The sequence below is a fragment of the Gavialis gangeticus genome, unplaced genomic scaffold, assembly GCF_001723915.1.
Source record: "Gavialis gangeticus isolate Ggan-Ray unplaced genomic scaffold, GavGan_comp1, whole genome shotgun sequence".
NCBI classification, from domain to species: Eukaryota; Metazoa; Chordata; order Crocodylia; family Gavialidae; genus Gavialis; species Gavialis gangeticus.
This window is the reverse complement of record NW_017728995.1, coordinates 48,663,842-48,679,396: the sequence shown is the minus strand read 5'-3', so window position 1 is coordinate 48,679,396 and position 15,555 is coordinate 48,663,842. Positions and strand designations below refer to the sequence as shown.

At 40.1% G+C, this 15,555-nt stretch overlaps 1 protein-coding gene across 5 annotated transcripts in view; it reads right to left on the bottom strand.

Annotated features, from left to right (window-relative positions):
- Nucleotides 1-15,555, bottom strand: part of DOCK10 (dedicator of cytokinesis 10) — a 236,148-nt gene that overhangs the window by 164,819 nt on the left and 55,774 nt on the right. For 4 of the 5 annotated variants that reach the window (XM_019503641.1, XM_019503638.1, XM_019503642.1 and 1 more), the window contains exons 2-3: nt 9,497-9,616; nt 1,043-1,132 (exon numbers count right to left, since the gene is read on the bottom strand). In XM_019503641.1, coding sequence (XP_019359186.1) covers nt 1,043-1,132; nt 9,497-9,616 — 210 coding nt within the window. The remainder of the gene's footprint in view (nt 1-1,042; nt 1,133-9,496; nt 9,617-15,555) is intronic. The other variant, XM_019503639.1, reaches the window with a different exon arrangement.

Genomic DNA, 15,555 nt, shown 5'->3' with positions numbered 1-15,555 from the left:
CACGCATACCCACCCCCCCAATCACATACTCCTGCAACCACCCCCCTCTACACACAATATACAAGTAAACTCCACCCCCCTCCCAAATGGAGTACTTCCTGGACAAGGGGAGAGACTTCCAGTGGCAAAAGTCAGGGGTTAGGGGGCAGGACCTCCCATCATAAGATAGTGATCAGGGGGTGGGACACCCATCAAGAGGCAGGGCTACCTTTGCAGCCGTTGATGCCCCACCAAAACTCATTAAGCGGCCCTCCAGCTGAAATAATTGCTCATCCCTGGTATAGATTATAATAATTTCCAAATGCAAGTAAAAACTTCTGATACATAAGACCCTGAAAATTGGGTCTTATGTATCAGTATTTCTAATGGGAATGTCAGCTTCTTTAGAGAAACAAATTCAGAAAGCTCTAGTGGGGAAATTCTGAGAGCTATTTAGGCAACCGCCATCTGTGCAAGTGGCAGGAGAGTGCTAAAACCACTGGCAATGACTGATACCTGTGAAGACATATAAGATGCAACCCTGCTTCCTTTCTGTTCTGTTAGGTGATTAGTACTAGAAGCACCACAGATTCTTTTAAAAGTGCAGCAAATACCACCTTTGGCTGGATTCTTTAGGTATAATGAAGCATTTACTTGCCTCTGTATTTTACAGGTTAAAAGCTTCTAGACACTTCCAATAGTGCATAGACCCTCCACATCCTCCCACATGACAATGGTTAATACAGCTACAATATAGACCCCAAAAACAGAATACTAGTCCATGTTAAAACCTGTGTCTAATAATAGCAACAGATAACCTATGAAGTACTGAGGCACTGAAGTTTCAGTGACAGGCAGGATGTAACAGCAGGTTCCTAGATTCAGTATTAATACTTGCAGATGGTATGCTGCCAACCCTACCTTACTGCACACCACCAAAATATAGTACTACTTACAGAATGGGAATAAAATCAGGAGAGAGAGAATGATCAGTCTCATAAATGTAACAAACAAGATGGCTTGATTTATTTAAAACCAAGGAGTACAGATATTGGATATTTACCTCTTTAACAAATAAGTTTTCTGCTTTTTGTACTGCATCTTCAGGTACAGAGAGGGAGAGCGTCCTTATTTCCCATGGAATTGTATCTATCTGAGAATAAACAAACAACAAAAACGTTACCTAGAAAATTTAAGGAAAAAAATAAACACTCATGTGCACAGAGGGGTTAAGAACATGTTTCTGTTCTTGTTTGCCTTCTGCCCCCGCCATTCATGTCTTGGCCTCATCTAACTGTGTAAATAAGCAGCTTCCATTTGAGTAATTTTAAATGTATGGCATACATTATATAGGTTGGTGCAAACATAGTGGTAATTTCCAGTTATCTCTTCATTTTGTCTGGGTGCAACTGAACAACTCCTGTCAATATCTACTCCCAGCAGTATTTTGTTTCTTTTGAACAGCTATGACCATGTATACGTTCACTGTTACCTTTTATGCCATCCAACTGCACCTATTACACAAGCAACTTTAGATTTCCCATCTAAGTATCTATTTGACTCATCCATTATGATCAAAGTGAAACATATGTTGTCCTAGGTCCATGTAGTTTATTCTTTTAAAAGCATTAAGAAAATAAATGGGGTAGAAAAAATTATCAGGATATTAAATTCTGTGGCTGTATTTAGCCATAGTGAATGTCTATGATCTTTATTGTTTCAATGCTTCACTGAAGGGCAGCTCATCTAAAAAGTCAGTAGTATGGATGTATAGATGTCCACATTACATGGTATTTATAAACCCCAAATTACAAAACAGTCCTGGGAATTTTGCTCATATGGAGACCCTGATTTTATCAGGGGGCTGTCTACACAATTCAGAGCTCCTTGGTGAATCAGTGGTCCATTAACAGAATCAACAGCCACTTTGCCTACCAGCCACCGAGTTCTTAAATCGAAGTCCCATGATGTCATCATTACTAAAGACCGTATGCTATACAAGATAATGATGTGGGTGGAACAGGTGTGGCGAGTAGAACAGAGGGCTGAATGCTTTATTCTGCACCTAAGAACATTAGCATTCTGGTGACTTAGCTATAATGGTAAACCCAAACTCTTCTACTTAGTCAGCAGTAGAGCTGGTTTTTAGTGAAATTCATTTACCACAGACATTCAGCGGAAGAGAGAGTTTGAATTATTTTACCAAGGCCAATCTTGAATAAACCTTAGGATTTATATAGTGCTTCTCCAACAAAAGATGTTAAGGCATCACACACAAACAACTGTGCATTATTTTCCCCCATTTTGCAAGTAGAGAAACGGAGGCATAAAAATTAAATCAAAGTCACATAACAAGAGAATGGAAGAGAAAAAAACAGCCCTGGTCAGCTGCTTGCCAGACTGGGGCTCTACTCACTGTACAACACTGCCTTTCAGTAAACCTGTACTGTGCATATGGGACTGGAATGCAGCAATACAAAAATTCAGCAAGAAGCGGGCTTGGGTTATGAATTATAGATTTAAATGGGCTTGACCAAACAGTCTGTTAAAAAGCCTTTAAAATTTGAAGGAATGCAATAGACAATTTACAGAGAACTGGGACATCAAGATCTTGAGTAAGATTATACTTAAATGTTTTAAAAGCAGCAATGAACTTCCCTTCTGAGAATTAGCTGTTTTCAGACCACTAGCTCAGGCTTGCCACAAAAAAACCCAAAACACACTTCCTGTTCATAGTATAAACTCTTTGATGACTACTTCTGTAAGTGAAATGTTTTTTAAGGTGTATCTACTATTGCAGTTGATTATGGCATCTTTTGCTTCTGAGAACAACCGAGTTAAAAACAGTTTTAAAGGACATGAAAATGAAAGCCCAGCTTTATAACATTCTGTATTCATAGATGTGTTTTTAATACACACATACAAAGAGCATGCAAGCATGGTAATTAGGTGTACAAATTAGGGGCCCAAGCCAATGCCCAGAGAGAGCCTTCCTACTGATGGCAAAGGACACTTGATTTGCCCCAGGCTTACATACCTAGTTGCCAGGATGATGCACTAATGTGTGTGCAATTCTATTTGTGCAACTGTATACAGAGTTCTAAAAATCTGGCAAATAAAGTTTTCCTACTTCTAATAACAATTTGTGGAGACACTCAGGCAAATTAATTCATGCACATACCTGTCAGCCTCACAGTTTTGATTACTTATAGAGAGCAATTAAGTTAAGGTTAACAATTTTCTCTCTAACTGCATAGAAGGTCAAATGCAAGTACTGCTTCATATTAATGACTGATTGGGGATAGTATTTTCAAAAGTGCCTAGGTCCCATTGACCAAATCACACTACCACTAACCTCTAGCCCAGTTTTGTCTAGTACAGTTAAAACATTTCCTGCCTCAACATAGTCTTAACAGCAAGGTACAGACATTATACTTTTACCAGTATAAGATATTGGAATCTGGTCTATACCCATAACAGAACAGAAGTTCAGCACATAACACTGGTTTATACCCATAATAAAACAAGAAGTTTAGCACACAGACTGGTTTAAAAATAGCAGAACCCAGTCTGATTTGCTCCCCCACCCCCCAAGGCAAATGTGTGTTCTGTTCACTACCAATCTAAACTGCGCTGCTTACAGAACATCATGTAACTTAGATCTATTCTGCCTTAGGCTTTTCGAATGTCGGTACCTAGCTCAGTAAAGAAAAGTGATTAATTCCTGTTCTCATCTAAATAAATATATATACAAACAGTAAAGAATAAGGCTGACACATTTAAGGGTATAGTTCAATGTGTGTTTTATCACAGATGTAACCCAGCTTTGTTATAGATGTTAGATTTTATACATGTTGCCTTTAAAGAAATCTATTTAAGAAAGCTATTTAATGCACTTCATTTCCTCTTCCTCCCACTCTTTTTTTTATCTCCTGAAAGACTCTCTATGTCATAGTCTACCAAAGCACTATGAGTAAGCCACTGCACCTCTCTCAGGGATGGAGAAGTAAGTAGCTTCTGCTGCACAAAGGAGTGGTGTTATATAACAGCAGGTTGCCTGTATCTCAAGACCCTTCCATTATTTTGGAGATACACTTAAAGGTGTTAGCCTTATTCGTTCCTGATGGTATATCTATTTACTTAGATGAGAACGTGAATGAATTATTTTTTCTTTACTGAGCTTGAATCTGACCCTTAACATACATGAACACATACAAAAATTAGTTCTTTTAAGAGATACACGGAAAATAAGCCCATGTATCTCTTAAAAGGTCATATTACAGGATAAGATTTTTAAAAATAATGTAAGTGATTTTGGAGTTAAGTCCTTACTGAGTGTCAGTGACACTTCTGCTCCTGATTTAGGCACTTTTCAAAATCTCACACGTGTCCTTAACCTATAGTATTAGAATCTTCACTTTACAGCTTCAAATCGTGTATTCAGTATTATCTGTGTAAGATACAGGATTGATACTTTAAAAAAAAGAGTTAACAAAATGGAAAACAAAAGAGGAACAAAAAATTTCACATCCTGTAGAATTAAATGAACTTTCACATTTTTTATCTTAGTGTCTCTATTAAATCTATACTATATGTATTCTACTCTACATACATTCTTTGCTCGGGGTTAAAGCACAGCAATTTTATAAAGGCAGTGAAGAATCCTGCCTGCTGTTCCTATAAGGGGAATTAAAGTACTACACTTCATGCAGGTAGTAAGAACTCTGGAGGGTTCTCTGTGAAGTCAAAAGTGGTTCTGGCATAAAGGATAGCCCAAGACAAGGGCAGAGAATATCCTTGAAAAGACCATTAAGATGGGGGCTCAGACAGAAAGAAAGCTGTCTTGAGGTAAGTGTGAAAATAGATCAGAACAAAGATACAAGCAAGGCCAAAGCTCTGTAGGGCCTTAGTGGTGAAGATGTGAGGCTTGAATTTAACCCAGAAAATGAGGAAAGAATCTGATGAGGAGGAGCTGGAAAAAGGAGCAGCATGTCCATTGCATAATTTTCCCAACAGCATTTTAGTGAATCAGAAGGTGTAAAACAAGCCAGACAGCCAAAGCTAACAGGGGTCAAGGAAGAAGATGACCAGGGCTGGCTGAAGGAAAACTTCTAGCAGGATGGACTGATTTTGGAGAGGATGTAACCTCCAGCATTTCCGGCAGGGCACAGATACAGCATACACTTCTAACAGTTTAAATTTCCATTGTTCATCTCTCACAGCACAGCAGCAGAATTTTCAGTTAGCAGCATTTATCCATTTGTGTGATCCAAAGGCAGGCAATGAGTGGGGCAACAGGCAGAAAGAATGAACCACTTGTTCCACAGGGTAATGGAGTAAATAACTGATTGTGAGTGGGCCAAAGAGTCAACGGCTAGAAGTTCTGGGACCAATACAAATCAGTAACAAGCAAGAGAAATGAACCACAAGGACCAATATGACTCCCTTACTGGTGTCACTTCGGTAATTCTGTAATTGTGTTTTAGTAACAGAATATATATGGTTATATTCTCTCCATGTACGAAAGAAGAATGGACCCAGTGGCCACCCTGAAAACTGTGTGGTCTGCCACATGGCGTTGCAGTGAAGGGCTGTGCGAAACATCACTGTTCTGTTTCAACTTGAGTTTTGAGCTTTGAACAGAACAGAACAGCTGTTTCGATGTTTCCCATCCTCAGCCTGGTTGTAGTGCTGGGGATGGGAACTCAGCCTAACTGGGCTGACTTCCCACCCCCAGCCCCATTGTAGAGCTGCGGAGGGGAACTGAACGATCAGGCTCAGTTCTTTTCCCCAACCCGATCACAGCGCTTGGGAGGGAAACTGAAGCCAGGCTCAGTTCCCTTCCCCTGCACTGTGATCGGCTTCCTGCAGCCCAAAGGCGGGAGATGGGGAGAGCTAGGGCTGCATTCCCAGCTGCTGCTGGGAGCGCAGCCCTGGTTCTCCCCTGTCTCCCACCACCTCACTGATGGCTTCAAAACTTGAAATGTTTCAAAACTTTTGAAACATTTTGACTAGCCTCATTTTGTTTCGAGGCTGTCTTGAAGCCCTTCGTTTCAATTCCATTTTGCTGTTTTGAGCTTGAAATGAGTCAAAACAGTGTTGAATTGAAACAGCCGGAGAAATTTCACACAGCCCTATTGCCATGTTATCTCCCTCCCTCATGGGAGTATTGTGGCAACAAAATATTAAAGATCATAGAAAGAAGCACTTAAGAGGGAATGCAGGAGCAAACCCTTAGGGAGCTGTGCTGCTTTTCACCAACTGGACCATATCACTTTAATCTATGTAATGAGTTAACATATTAGGCAAATTATAAATAATGAATACTTACGAAAAAGTGAATGAACTCCTTAGACATTTTGCTCTCCCTGTTAAACTATTTGGGTTTTGTTTTATTTTGAAAATACATAAGCACCTAGTCCACATGATGGACTGACAAACTAAGTGCAAATCAGGGCTGGATGAGCATGGATTTGTAGACTCACAGAGACAAAGCACTTCTAATGCTAATAATAAGGTCCATAAATTCTTAGGGCAACTATTACACTATATAACAGTTTGAGACAGACTAATCAAAGAGCACCCTAAATGAGCCAGACCTGAAGTATAATAGAGCCAAAGAAGATAAGAAGGGATATAGAAATAGCTACGGAAGCGAGAGTCCAAATATCTCTTAAAATAAAAACAAGAATGTGGAAAACAAAGCCAGGCAATGAGCAGAAAGGCTGGGGGCCTGATTCTCCTTCCATCTGAACAAATTACAAATGAGCAAATTACAGTAAGTTTAAAGGGGGCAGGGTGGGGCAAACTAACATGTGGTAACCTCCCATGGATCTACTCTTACCCCGTGGTAAAATGAAGTGAAAACTAAACCAATGTCATCCTGCCTCATGGAATGCTAATCTGCCCCAGCTGAGCTTTCACTTACCACAGGGTAAGGGAGTGGGCACCCAGACGACTGGCGTGCATCAGTTATTTCACAGTAAGTTCTCGTACTCCTTAAACTTACTACAATTAGTTTGTTTATCCATGCCTTTGGCATGCTTAGCTCAATTGATTTTCACTGAATTATTTCTGATTTAAGTTGATGTAGCTGAAAAGAATTCAGCTCAGGCAAATAAAAGTCAGGATTAGCTATGAAATTGAATTTTGCATTACAGAATGCAACTGTAATCCATCTGTCTACTGTATAAAATGGCTCTGGGAATCAACCATGAAATGGGAAAGCACTCTCTTAAATTCTATCTCTCTGTCCCACAAGCAAAACAAATCCAGTTAACATTGAGAAAGGAAATATACCCATTTAGCCAGCAAACAAACAAACAAACAAACAGTGAATTAGATTATGATGGTGCAACAGGATGCCTGGAGTGCTGCAAACTGTCCTGCCAAAAACCCCAGTGTGGTAGATAGTGCTGGTCAGAAATTCTCTGACAGCACACACTTTTTTTCCATTACAGAAACCTGATCATCAAAATCAAACTTTTTTTTTTTCTCAGAAACAGCTTGATTCAAAAGAAATTGCAACAAAACAAAACAAACCAGGCAAGGTTCCAACAGCAATCTGTCTGGTTTTCTGCCAGCTCACTCATCTGACTCCGCAACAGTCTGCCTAGTAGGTTGCTAGGAATTCCAGGTTTCCAGCTCTATAGCAATCTGCCTGATAGACTGACAAGGAGCTGAAAGCACTGAAAGCCCCCAACTATATTAGCTACTTCTGAATTTTCCTGTCTGCTGCTGCAGAATGGGCATCTCAGAACTCCCAGCTACTTTGATGAAATGCCATCATGATTTCATAGACATTAGGGGCTGGAAGGGACCTTGTGAGATCATCAAGTCCAGCCCCTTTGTCATAGGCAGGAAGTCAGCTGGGATCAAGTGACCCCAGCAAGAAATACATCCACATGTTTTTTGAAAGAGTCGAGAGTAGGTGGTTGCACCACCTCTGGGGGGAGTTTGTTCAGACCTCAGACACTCGCACCGTAAAGAACCTTTTTCTTATGTCTAGTCTAAATTGGCCTTCCTGGAGTTTATGGTTGTTAGACCTTGTTATCCCTTGCGGAGCTCTGGTGAACAGCTGTTCTCCCAGGTCCTGATGTACCCCTCTTAGATCATTGTAGGCTCCCACCAAGTCCCCCCTGAGCCTTCTCTTTTTCAGACTGAAGAGTCCCAGATCCCTCAGCCTCTCCTTGTATGATCCAAGGCCTAGAGGGCAGGCTGTACAAGCGGCTGTGCTCTGGACTCTCTCAAGCTTTTCAACATCCCTTCAGAAGTGGGGGGCCCAATACTGGATACAGTACTCCAGCTGCGGTCTCACCAGGGCCGAGTAAAGTAGGAGGATGACTTCCCTGGTTTTGCTTGAGATGCATTGGTGGATGCAAGCCAGAGTTTGGTTTGCTTTGCCAGCCACAGCATCGCACTGGTGGCTCATATTCATCTTGTGGTCAATCAAGATCATCAAGTCCCTTTCAGTCGTGGTGCTACCGAGCATAGCACTGCCAAGCCTGTAAGTATTTTGAAGGTTTTTCCTACCAAGGTGCAGCACCTTACACTTCTCTGCACTGAAGGCCATCAGGTTTTGGTTGGCCCACCCTGAGATCGTGTCCAAGTTGGCCTGTATCCCTAGCCTGTCCTGCAGTGTGACTGTCCTCCCACATAATTTGGTATCATCTATGTACTTTGCCAGTTGCATCTGACTCCCGAATCCAGATTGTTAAAGAGTACCCGCCCACGTACCGAGCCCTGAGGGACTCCACTGGTCACCCTGCACCGTGCTGATTTGCTCTCATCAGCAGTTAGGGTGCAATCATACCCACCTCCTGAAAGCCCTCGCTCCTCAGTTTGTAGCTCTTTTACAACCTGGGCTCACTAGGGCATATGACTCAAAGCGATTCCACCATGCAGATGGCCTGGGAGTCAGGGACCCCAGTGCTTCTAGGGTCCATGGCCTCGGGGCCATACAGAATGCCCCAGAGCCAGCAGCATGTTCTTCTATAGAGAAGTTCAAACTTTCTGAGATTTGTTCCTTATTTTTTAAATGTGAAAATCCAGGTGGATTTACTTTTATCTGCATAATCTGAATTGTGGTAACAGGGGTTTGAATAAATGCCAGACAGCGAGCATCAGTGATCGTAGGCTGTTTGATTTCAATAGCTAAACTTATTAATTGAAAGAGAGTTAGAAGGATTCCAAAATATATTATGAATCAGTATATGAAGAGTTGGGCTAGAGCTGAGTGAAACAAATAGAACTGCGGTACCCTTGCTGTTGGCACCAAACAAGTAGGTAAAACAAGACAACGTATGTTGTGAGATTTTGAAATCCCTGGCTGATGACTGATATTTTAAACTGGTTCTTGTCTTGAAAAGTGTATGTGTGTTTATATGTATGGGAATGGGAAGCAGATAGAAGGAGGCATTAAGACACATGAAACAGCCCCTCTATCTCTGCCTGTTCCACTACCACTAAATATTAATACTGTAAAAATGACCATAAATCACATTTGTACCATACTTACTGAAAAGTCATCATTGGGGAAAAACAGGAGATCTTTTAGAGGATAATCCTCAAAGTTCCTTTCAATCTCTGTGATGACAGCTTCATAATCCAAAGGCTCCAAAAATTTGGGTTTATCCTGCTGTGACAGAAAGATAAGGAACAATGTTACAGCTCAACTCTTGTATTCTCCTTGCATTTATTAACTGCACCAGGCCTCATTTTCCATTACTCTTTGTACATTAAGGTATTAATGAATTTTGTTATGTATAGTCACATAATGTTGCTGCTGAGCTGAGCATATCCATGTTAGACCACCGTACGAGAGCCAGCATGACCAGTCACAACATTCATTTTCAATCTGATTATTTCCTAATAATTTGTCTGCTCTGAAGGTAATAGTAAAGACCATCACAGTGTCCTGCAGCATTGTATAAGCCCATTTATTATACTCAGGAATTCTTTTTTTTAAAAAGAACTGTTTCAACTGAATCTAGACAATCTTATTGTGAGAGAATCTGCAAAATGAATGACTTACTTTAATTTCAGTTGTTTCCATTAGCTGAATGCTAATTCACTCCCTTGCCCTTTTGTGCACTGACACTTCTTAAATGCTGGTAGCTTGCTAGGAGTAAAAGTACCACTGCACTGTTTTACTTGGCAGTAACCCAGTTTCCCTGTTAGGATAAACCATTTGGCATTCAGCCTCATGGTTTCTCCTGTCAGAAGCCGGATTATTCCTTGGTAAACCACATCATAATAGTATGATTATTGCCTGAGGGGGTGGTAGAATAAAAAGAGCTCAATGGTAACAGCCCGATAAGAGGTAAATTCAAAATGCCTCAATATATATAGAACAAAAATAGAAATGAAAGAGCCTACCAAGAATTCAGGCACACTTTCACAGATAAAAAGCTCATGCATTACAGACAGAGTGAGAGACAACATCTGTCTAATTCTAAGAGTCTTTTTTTTTTTTAAAGTAACAAAGCAACAGAAGGGAAAAGAAAGGTCAGAAAGCACTCTCACACATGACTTTTTCAAAGAAAATACATGCAATATGTTGGTCACCATTAGAAAAAAATCCACAGAACTATCACAATATGCAAGACCTGGTACCACGCAGCATTTTCCCTAAACCAAAACAGAATTCCAGAAAGAAAAATTTTCCCTACTTATGAAACTGGTTTCTCCAACAGAGTATTTGACATTTTGCGTTGAGTCTTTCAACTTGCTCCATTGACATCCATGAAATTTCTTCCCAGCTCAGTATTTCCCCCACTTCGATAAATTAGATTCTTCTGTAGCTTTTCAACATAGATATTAAAAATGTAAACAATAATAATGGACCTGGGCATCAGGGACTACCATATTCGGATCTAAAGGTACCTTAGGAAGGTACCAGATTGTTGAATAGTTTAGCTTGGAAACCTAATTTATAGGTAGGGAATTTTTTCCTTTCTATTCCAATTCATACAACAGCTGGATCCAGTGAGCTCCAATGATGCCCAATGGTTTGGGAGGCCTTTACAAAGCAGTAACAGCTGGTAGTAACAGCCTCCCAAGAAAGACATCTGCTTAGGTCAAGACTGCAGGCACCTTCTCTTTTGAAAGATCTTATTAAAAATAAGCATCATTAGATTTATCTATTTCAGCTGTTCTTTATTTGATCTGCAACTATCTCATATAACAGTATTACTGCCCATTTTCAAGTGATGACTTTCACATGCATAATGGGGCAAAACAAAATAACTGTTCTAAATGATATTTAGTTTAGGCTGTATCTGCTTCTTTTCCAGACCTGGGGAAGGGTATTTTGTGCCCCAAAACTTGTTTAACATCTTTCCCAACTATGAAATGGGTCTAATAAAAGGTATCACCAGACATGTCAAAAGTTAGGTAAAGGACAACCCCTGGCAATACTAAGCAATGACTTGGCCAAAGGCCAACCCCTCAGTTCACGGGAAGACCAATCCGCAAATGATGCTTAGAAAAGGATTGTGAGACACTATATGAGGAAATCATTCAAGACCAGACAAGACTATCCATCATCTGGAAACCTTGGAGACTAGATGTGAACTACTTACTGTGACCCAGCAGACCATGGCTTGAGAACCACTGGAGTAGGAGACAGGCAAAAACTTAGAAGGCCAAATTCTTAGAAGGATTTGAAAGGCAGACTGAATTGGGAAATAACTTCTGGGACTTTTCTGAGAATTGCTAAATGGAAAAGGAAAACTACCTCCAATTCACCTGTACAAAGGTGAGAGAGAGAGACCAGGGGTATAATGGCCGTAGGCTCAAAAAAGAGGATGGGAAATGCTGGAACCTAAATTTAGATTCTATGGTGGGACTGCAGGATTGAAGTGTTAGTTTCACACAGCAATATAAGTCAGTGGCAGAAATTTGTCCCTGGAGAAGACCTGAAAAAATCAGATCCAACTTTGATTAATGAACTCTAGGTTCAAAATTATTGTAACTGCCTTGGGTGGGAAGTTTCTGTCTAGACTTGCTTATGGAAAAAAAAAATCACCCACATTCTATTCTATGGTTTGGAAGTCACTGTACAAAGAGCTAGCAGCAGAAAGACTGCAGCCACAACAGGAAAAATGTCATATAGGTAGATGATTGATCACTCTGCCCAACAAGTTAAAAAAAAAAAAAGAATCCTTTTGGTCCACACTGTTTCTTAAGTAGGGACACAAATAGGATGGTGGTGACTGCTGACTTTTTAATGCAATCCATATAATATCTATTGAGTTTATTGAGCTGTCATTAACATCAATGAAAAGATTTTCACGGATGTCAGATGATGACAAAATTTTAAAATTTGCTTTTATAAATTGTATGCTGATTACCTTATATCCCTAGTCTCAAACTCCTACTGTATTGTGAAAAACACTCAGAAACTTCCTTTCAGAACATCTGACAGTGTAGCTATTCCAAGGGATCAAAAACCTGGCGTCAGGTTTCAAAATCATAAGATTAAAAAGTTTTTAATCTGTAGTTCATTTGCTTAATCATTTTAGATTCACTTTTAAACTGCTTTCCTGTAATCATAATGGTAAGAATTTCCTTCTTAAAATATAATTTAAAAAAATTAAAAACTTATTTTTTAAAAGATTTTCATGCAAGCATGCAATTCTAACAATTGCAGCTTTCTAAAAAACACCAAACCCAAGGAAACAAATGATCAAGTCATGGGGGTTGGTCACACTGAATTTAACTTTACTGCAGAGGTAACTGGCACTCAGAGGATTTGGTAAGCCTAGCCCAGATCCCGTAACATGGCCACCCCAGGGTTACTGTGTGCTCACTGTTTCTGCACTTTCCCTTGTGTGTCTCGGGATATATCTAGCAGAAGCTCTGGGATTATTTTCCAGTCAACTCAATAAAATTTGGAAGCTATCATTCAGAGGAAGTATGGGAACTGACAGAGAGCAGATTTAGGCTGGACATCAGGAAGAAGTTCTTCACGCTAAGGGCTACCAGAGTCTGGAATGGGCTTCCAAGTGAGGTGGTGCTCTCCCCTACCTTGGGGTGTTTAAGAGAAGAATGGACAAGCACCTGGCTGGGGTTATCTGACCCCAGCACTTTCCTGCCCAGGGCAGGGGGTTGGACTTGATCTACTGAGGTCCTTTCTGACCCCAGAAAATCTATGAAACCTATCAAATCTATAAAGGCATTGAAGGGCTATTGTATACACACCTCTGCCCCCTTTGCAAAGGTAGAAACGTTTTGGGCAGAGTGAATGTGAAGCTTAGATTTTAAGCTCTATGCCCCACTCAGGCAAGGCAGCCAGGACTCAAAGCTAGTAAGAGTGTTTCCCGTGTGAATGGTAAGGGGGTTTTAGCTAGGACCTTAGTTAATAATGATGGGAAAACACACCCACTGCCTTCTTACTACAAGCCTAGTGTGCAAAGGGCCAATTGTGTAAATTATAGAGACTGGAGAGGCAAATTTGCTAGCATGTAAATCACTGAGAAGGAACCCAGTATAAAACCTGGGGAAATAATACATACACATGCTGGGTTACAACTCTTTTTGGTATAAATTTTACATTCACTTTGCACAAACCCACATTTAAAAAATAAGCAAAAGCATGCAAGATATAAAGATGAAATAAAGTGTAATCTACAGCAGCCACTGAAGAGGAAATACAAAGTAAAAGTGGAAAATACATGCCTGGTGAATCATAGTGTATGTTTCACACATGCATTCATTTTCCTGTGTTATGGCTTCCCAACCCACTCACCCCTCTCCCCACACACATGCCAGAATGTTGATGCCTCTCTGGCAAGAATCGACCCTTCCTCAGGCCTGCACAAATCTGCTAAATTGTATTGCCAGTGAGCAATATGAAACATCACAGACTGGTCATCCTAATCCACTAGCATACTGAAATGATTTGGGGACTTCTACAGTACTAAAGGCATTCCCTGAAGTGTGAAGCATTCCTACAAAATTCAGTGTGTGTTATGTTATTTCCTTGTTCTCCATCCAACCACATGGCCAGCATGAGGTGGCATGGAATTATTTTATATCTGGAAATCTCTGTGGGGTTAAAGATGGATGCCAAGTATAACCTATGCCCCTTAAAAAAGCTAAGCCTCAAGGTCACAGAGACCATACACTGGAAGCACCGTGGAGCCGGAAGAGAAACAGAACACATTCAAGAGATTTCATTATGGAAGAACTCCTGAGCATTACCACAACCAGTGCTTAGTTTTCCTTAGTCTCACAGATGTTAGGAGATTTAGATGCTAGAAAGAATGTGCTACAGAAAAGCCTTGGGCAGAGAGGGGAAGGGAGTTGTAGAGTGACAACATGTACAAAGTTTCAGCAAATCTCCTTGCATTTCGTCATTCTCTAAGATGAAAAGCAAAGAGAATTCTATTTCTAATCAAGACAGTAATCTTAAGATAAAATGTTAAGGATCAAAAATTAATCCACCATATACTGTAATATTGCTGCAACACAAGGTTGCAGATTACCAATATGGCCTATAAATGCTGCACAGCATCCTGATGTTGTGACATCGCATCACAGCATTGTAGCCTAGCACAAGGAAGACAATGAAAATGTAGTTGTTGTCCACTGATCTTCATAAAGGGCCAATTCTATCAATTAATACACTGTTGCATTTGACCTTTATTTATTTATTAAATCAGCAGAGAAGTTGATTCCAATAAAGGATGCACTGCTTCATTTTTTTTCATCATCATGATGCCTTTCTTTTCTACCATCTTTTGAATATGCAATGAAGTTAGGAGGAAGGGGAAACTGATGTTTTCAATAATTACTAGCAGGCTTGTCACTGAGACATTGACATAGCTATGCTGATGTTTTCCCAAAAATGTTACACTAAGATAAGCAGGGACAAAAAACTTTTGGGACAAATGTCATTTTTTCCTGTGCCATGATATTATACCAAGAATCTTTAAATGATGTACCACTGCATTTTGAGGATTGTAAAGAGTACATATTATTCTAAATTGCAAAGAAAACTTTGTTGGTTAGTCTTATGATTTAAAATACTCCATCCTCTTTAACATGCCTTGGTTCATGCCTCGGTTTCCCTTTATCCACTATAAAGAGAATAATGGCCATCTGAATTCCTGACATCAAGTGTTAGTGCATATTAAGCTCATGACTTCCTTCTATGCTGATTCCAGCATCCTGATATATTAAGAGCTCATGACTTCCTTCTATGCTGATTCCAGCGTCCTGATATATTAAGAGCTCTGTCTCTTCATGAATGCTAAGAGCATGAGATGTGAATACTAACTCTATATAGTCAATAGTTACGATTTGGCAAAGCTTAACATTGATGCATTCTGCATTTGTGATGTAAAATCATCACTATTTTAGCTAGTAGTTCAGTTGTTCTTTAAAAGAAGGTGACTGACTGCTCTGTTCTCTTGTCATAGGCAGAGTGAAGCGCTGATGTTGGGATTAGTGTATTTCTCCCTAATGCTGCTTGCAGAGATTTGTAAATGAGCATGGTTGATTTAAAGCTTTAACAACCATAAGATTGTCTCCCCTGAATTTAACTTGTCTGTTTCTTTTGGAAAAGGACCA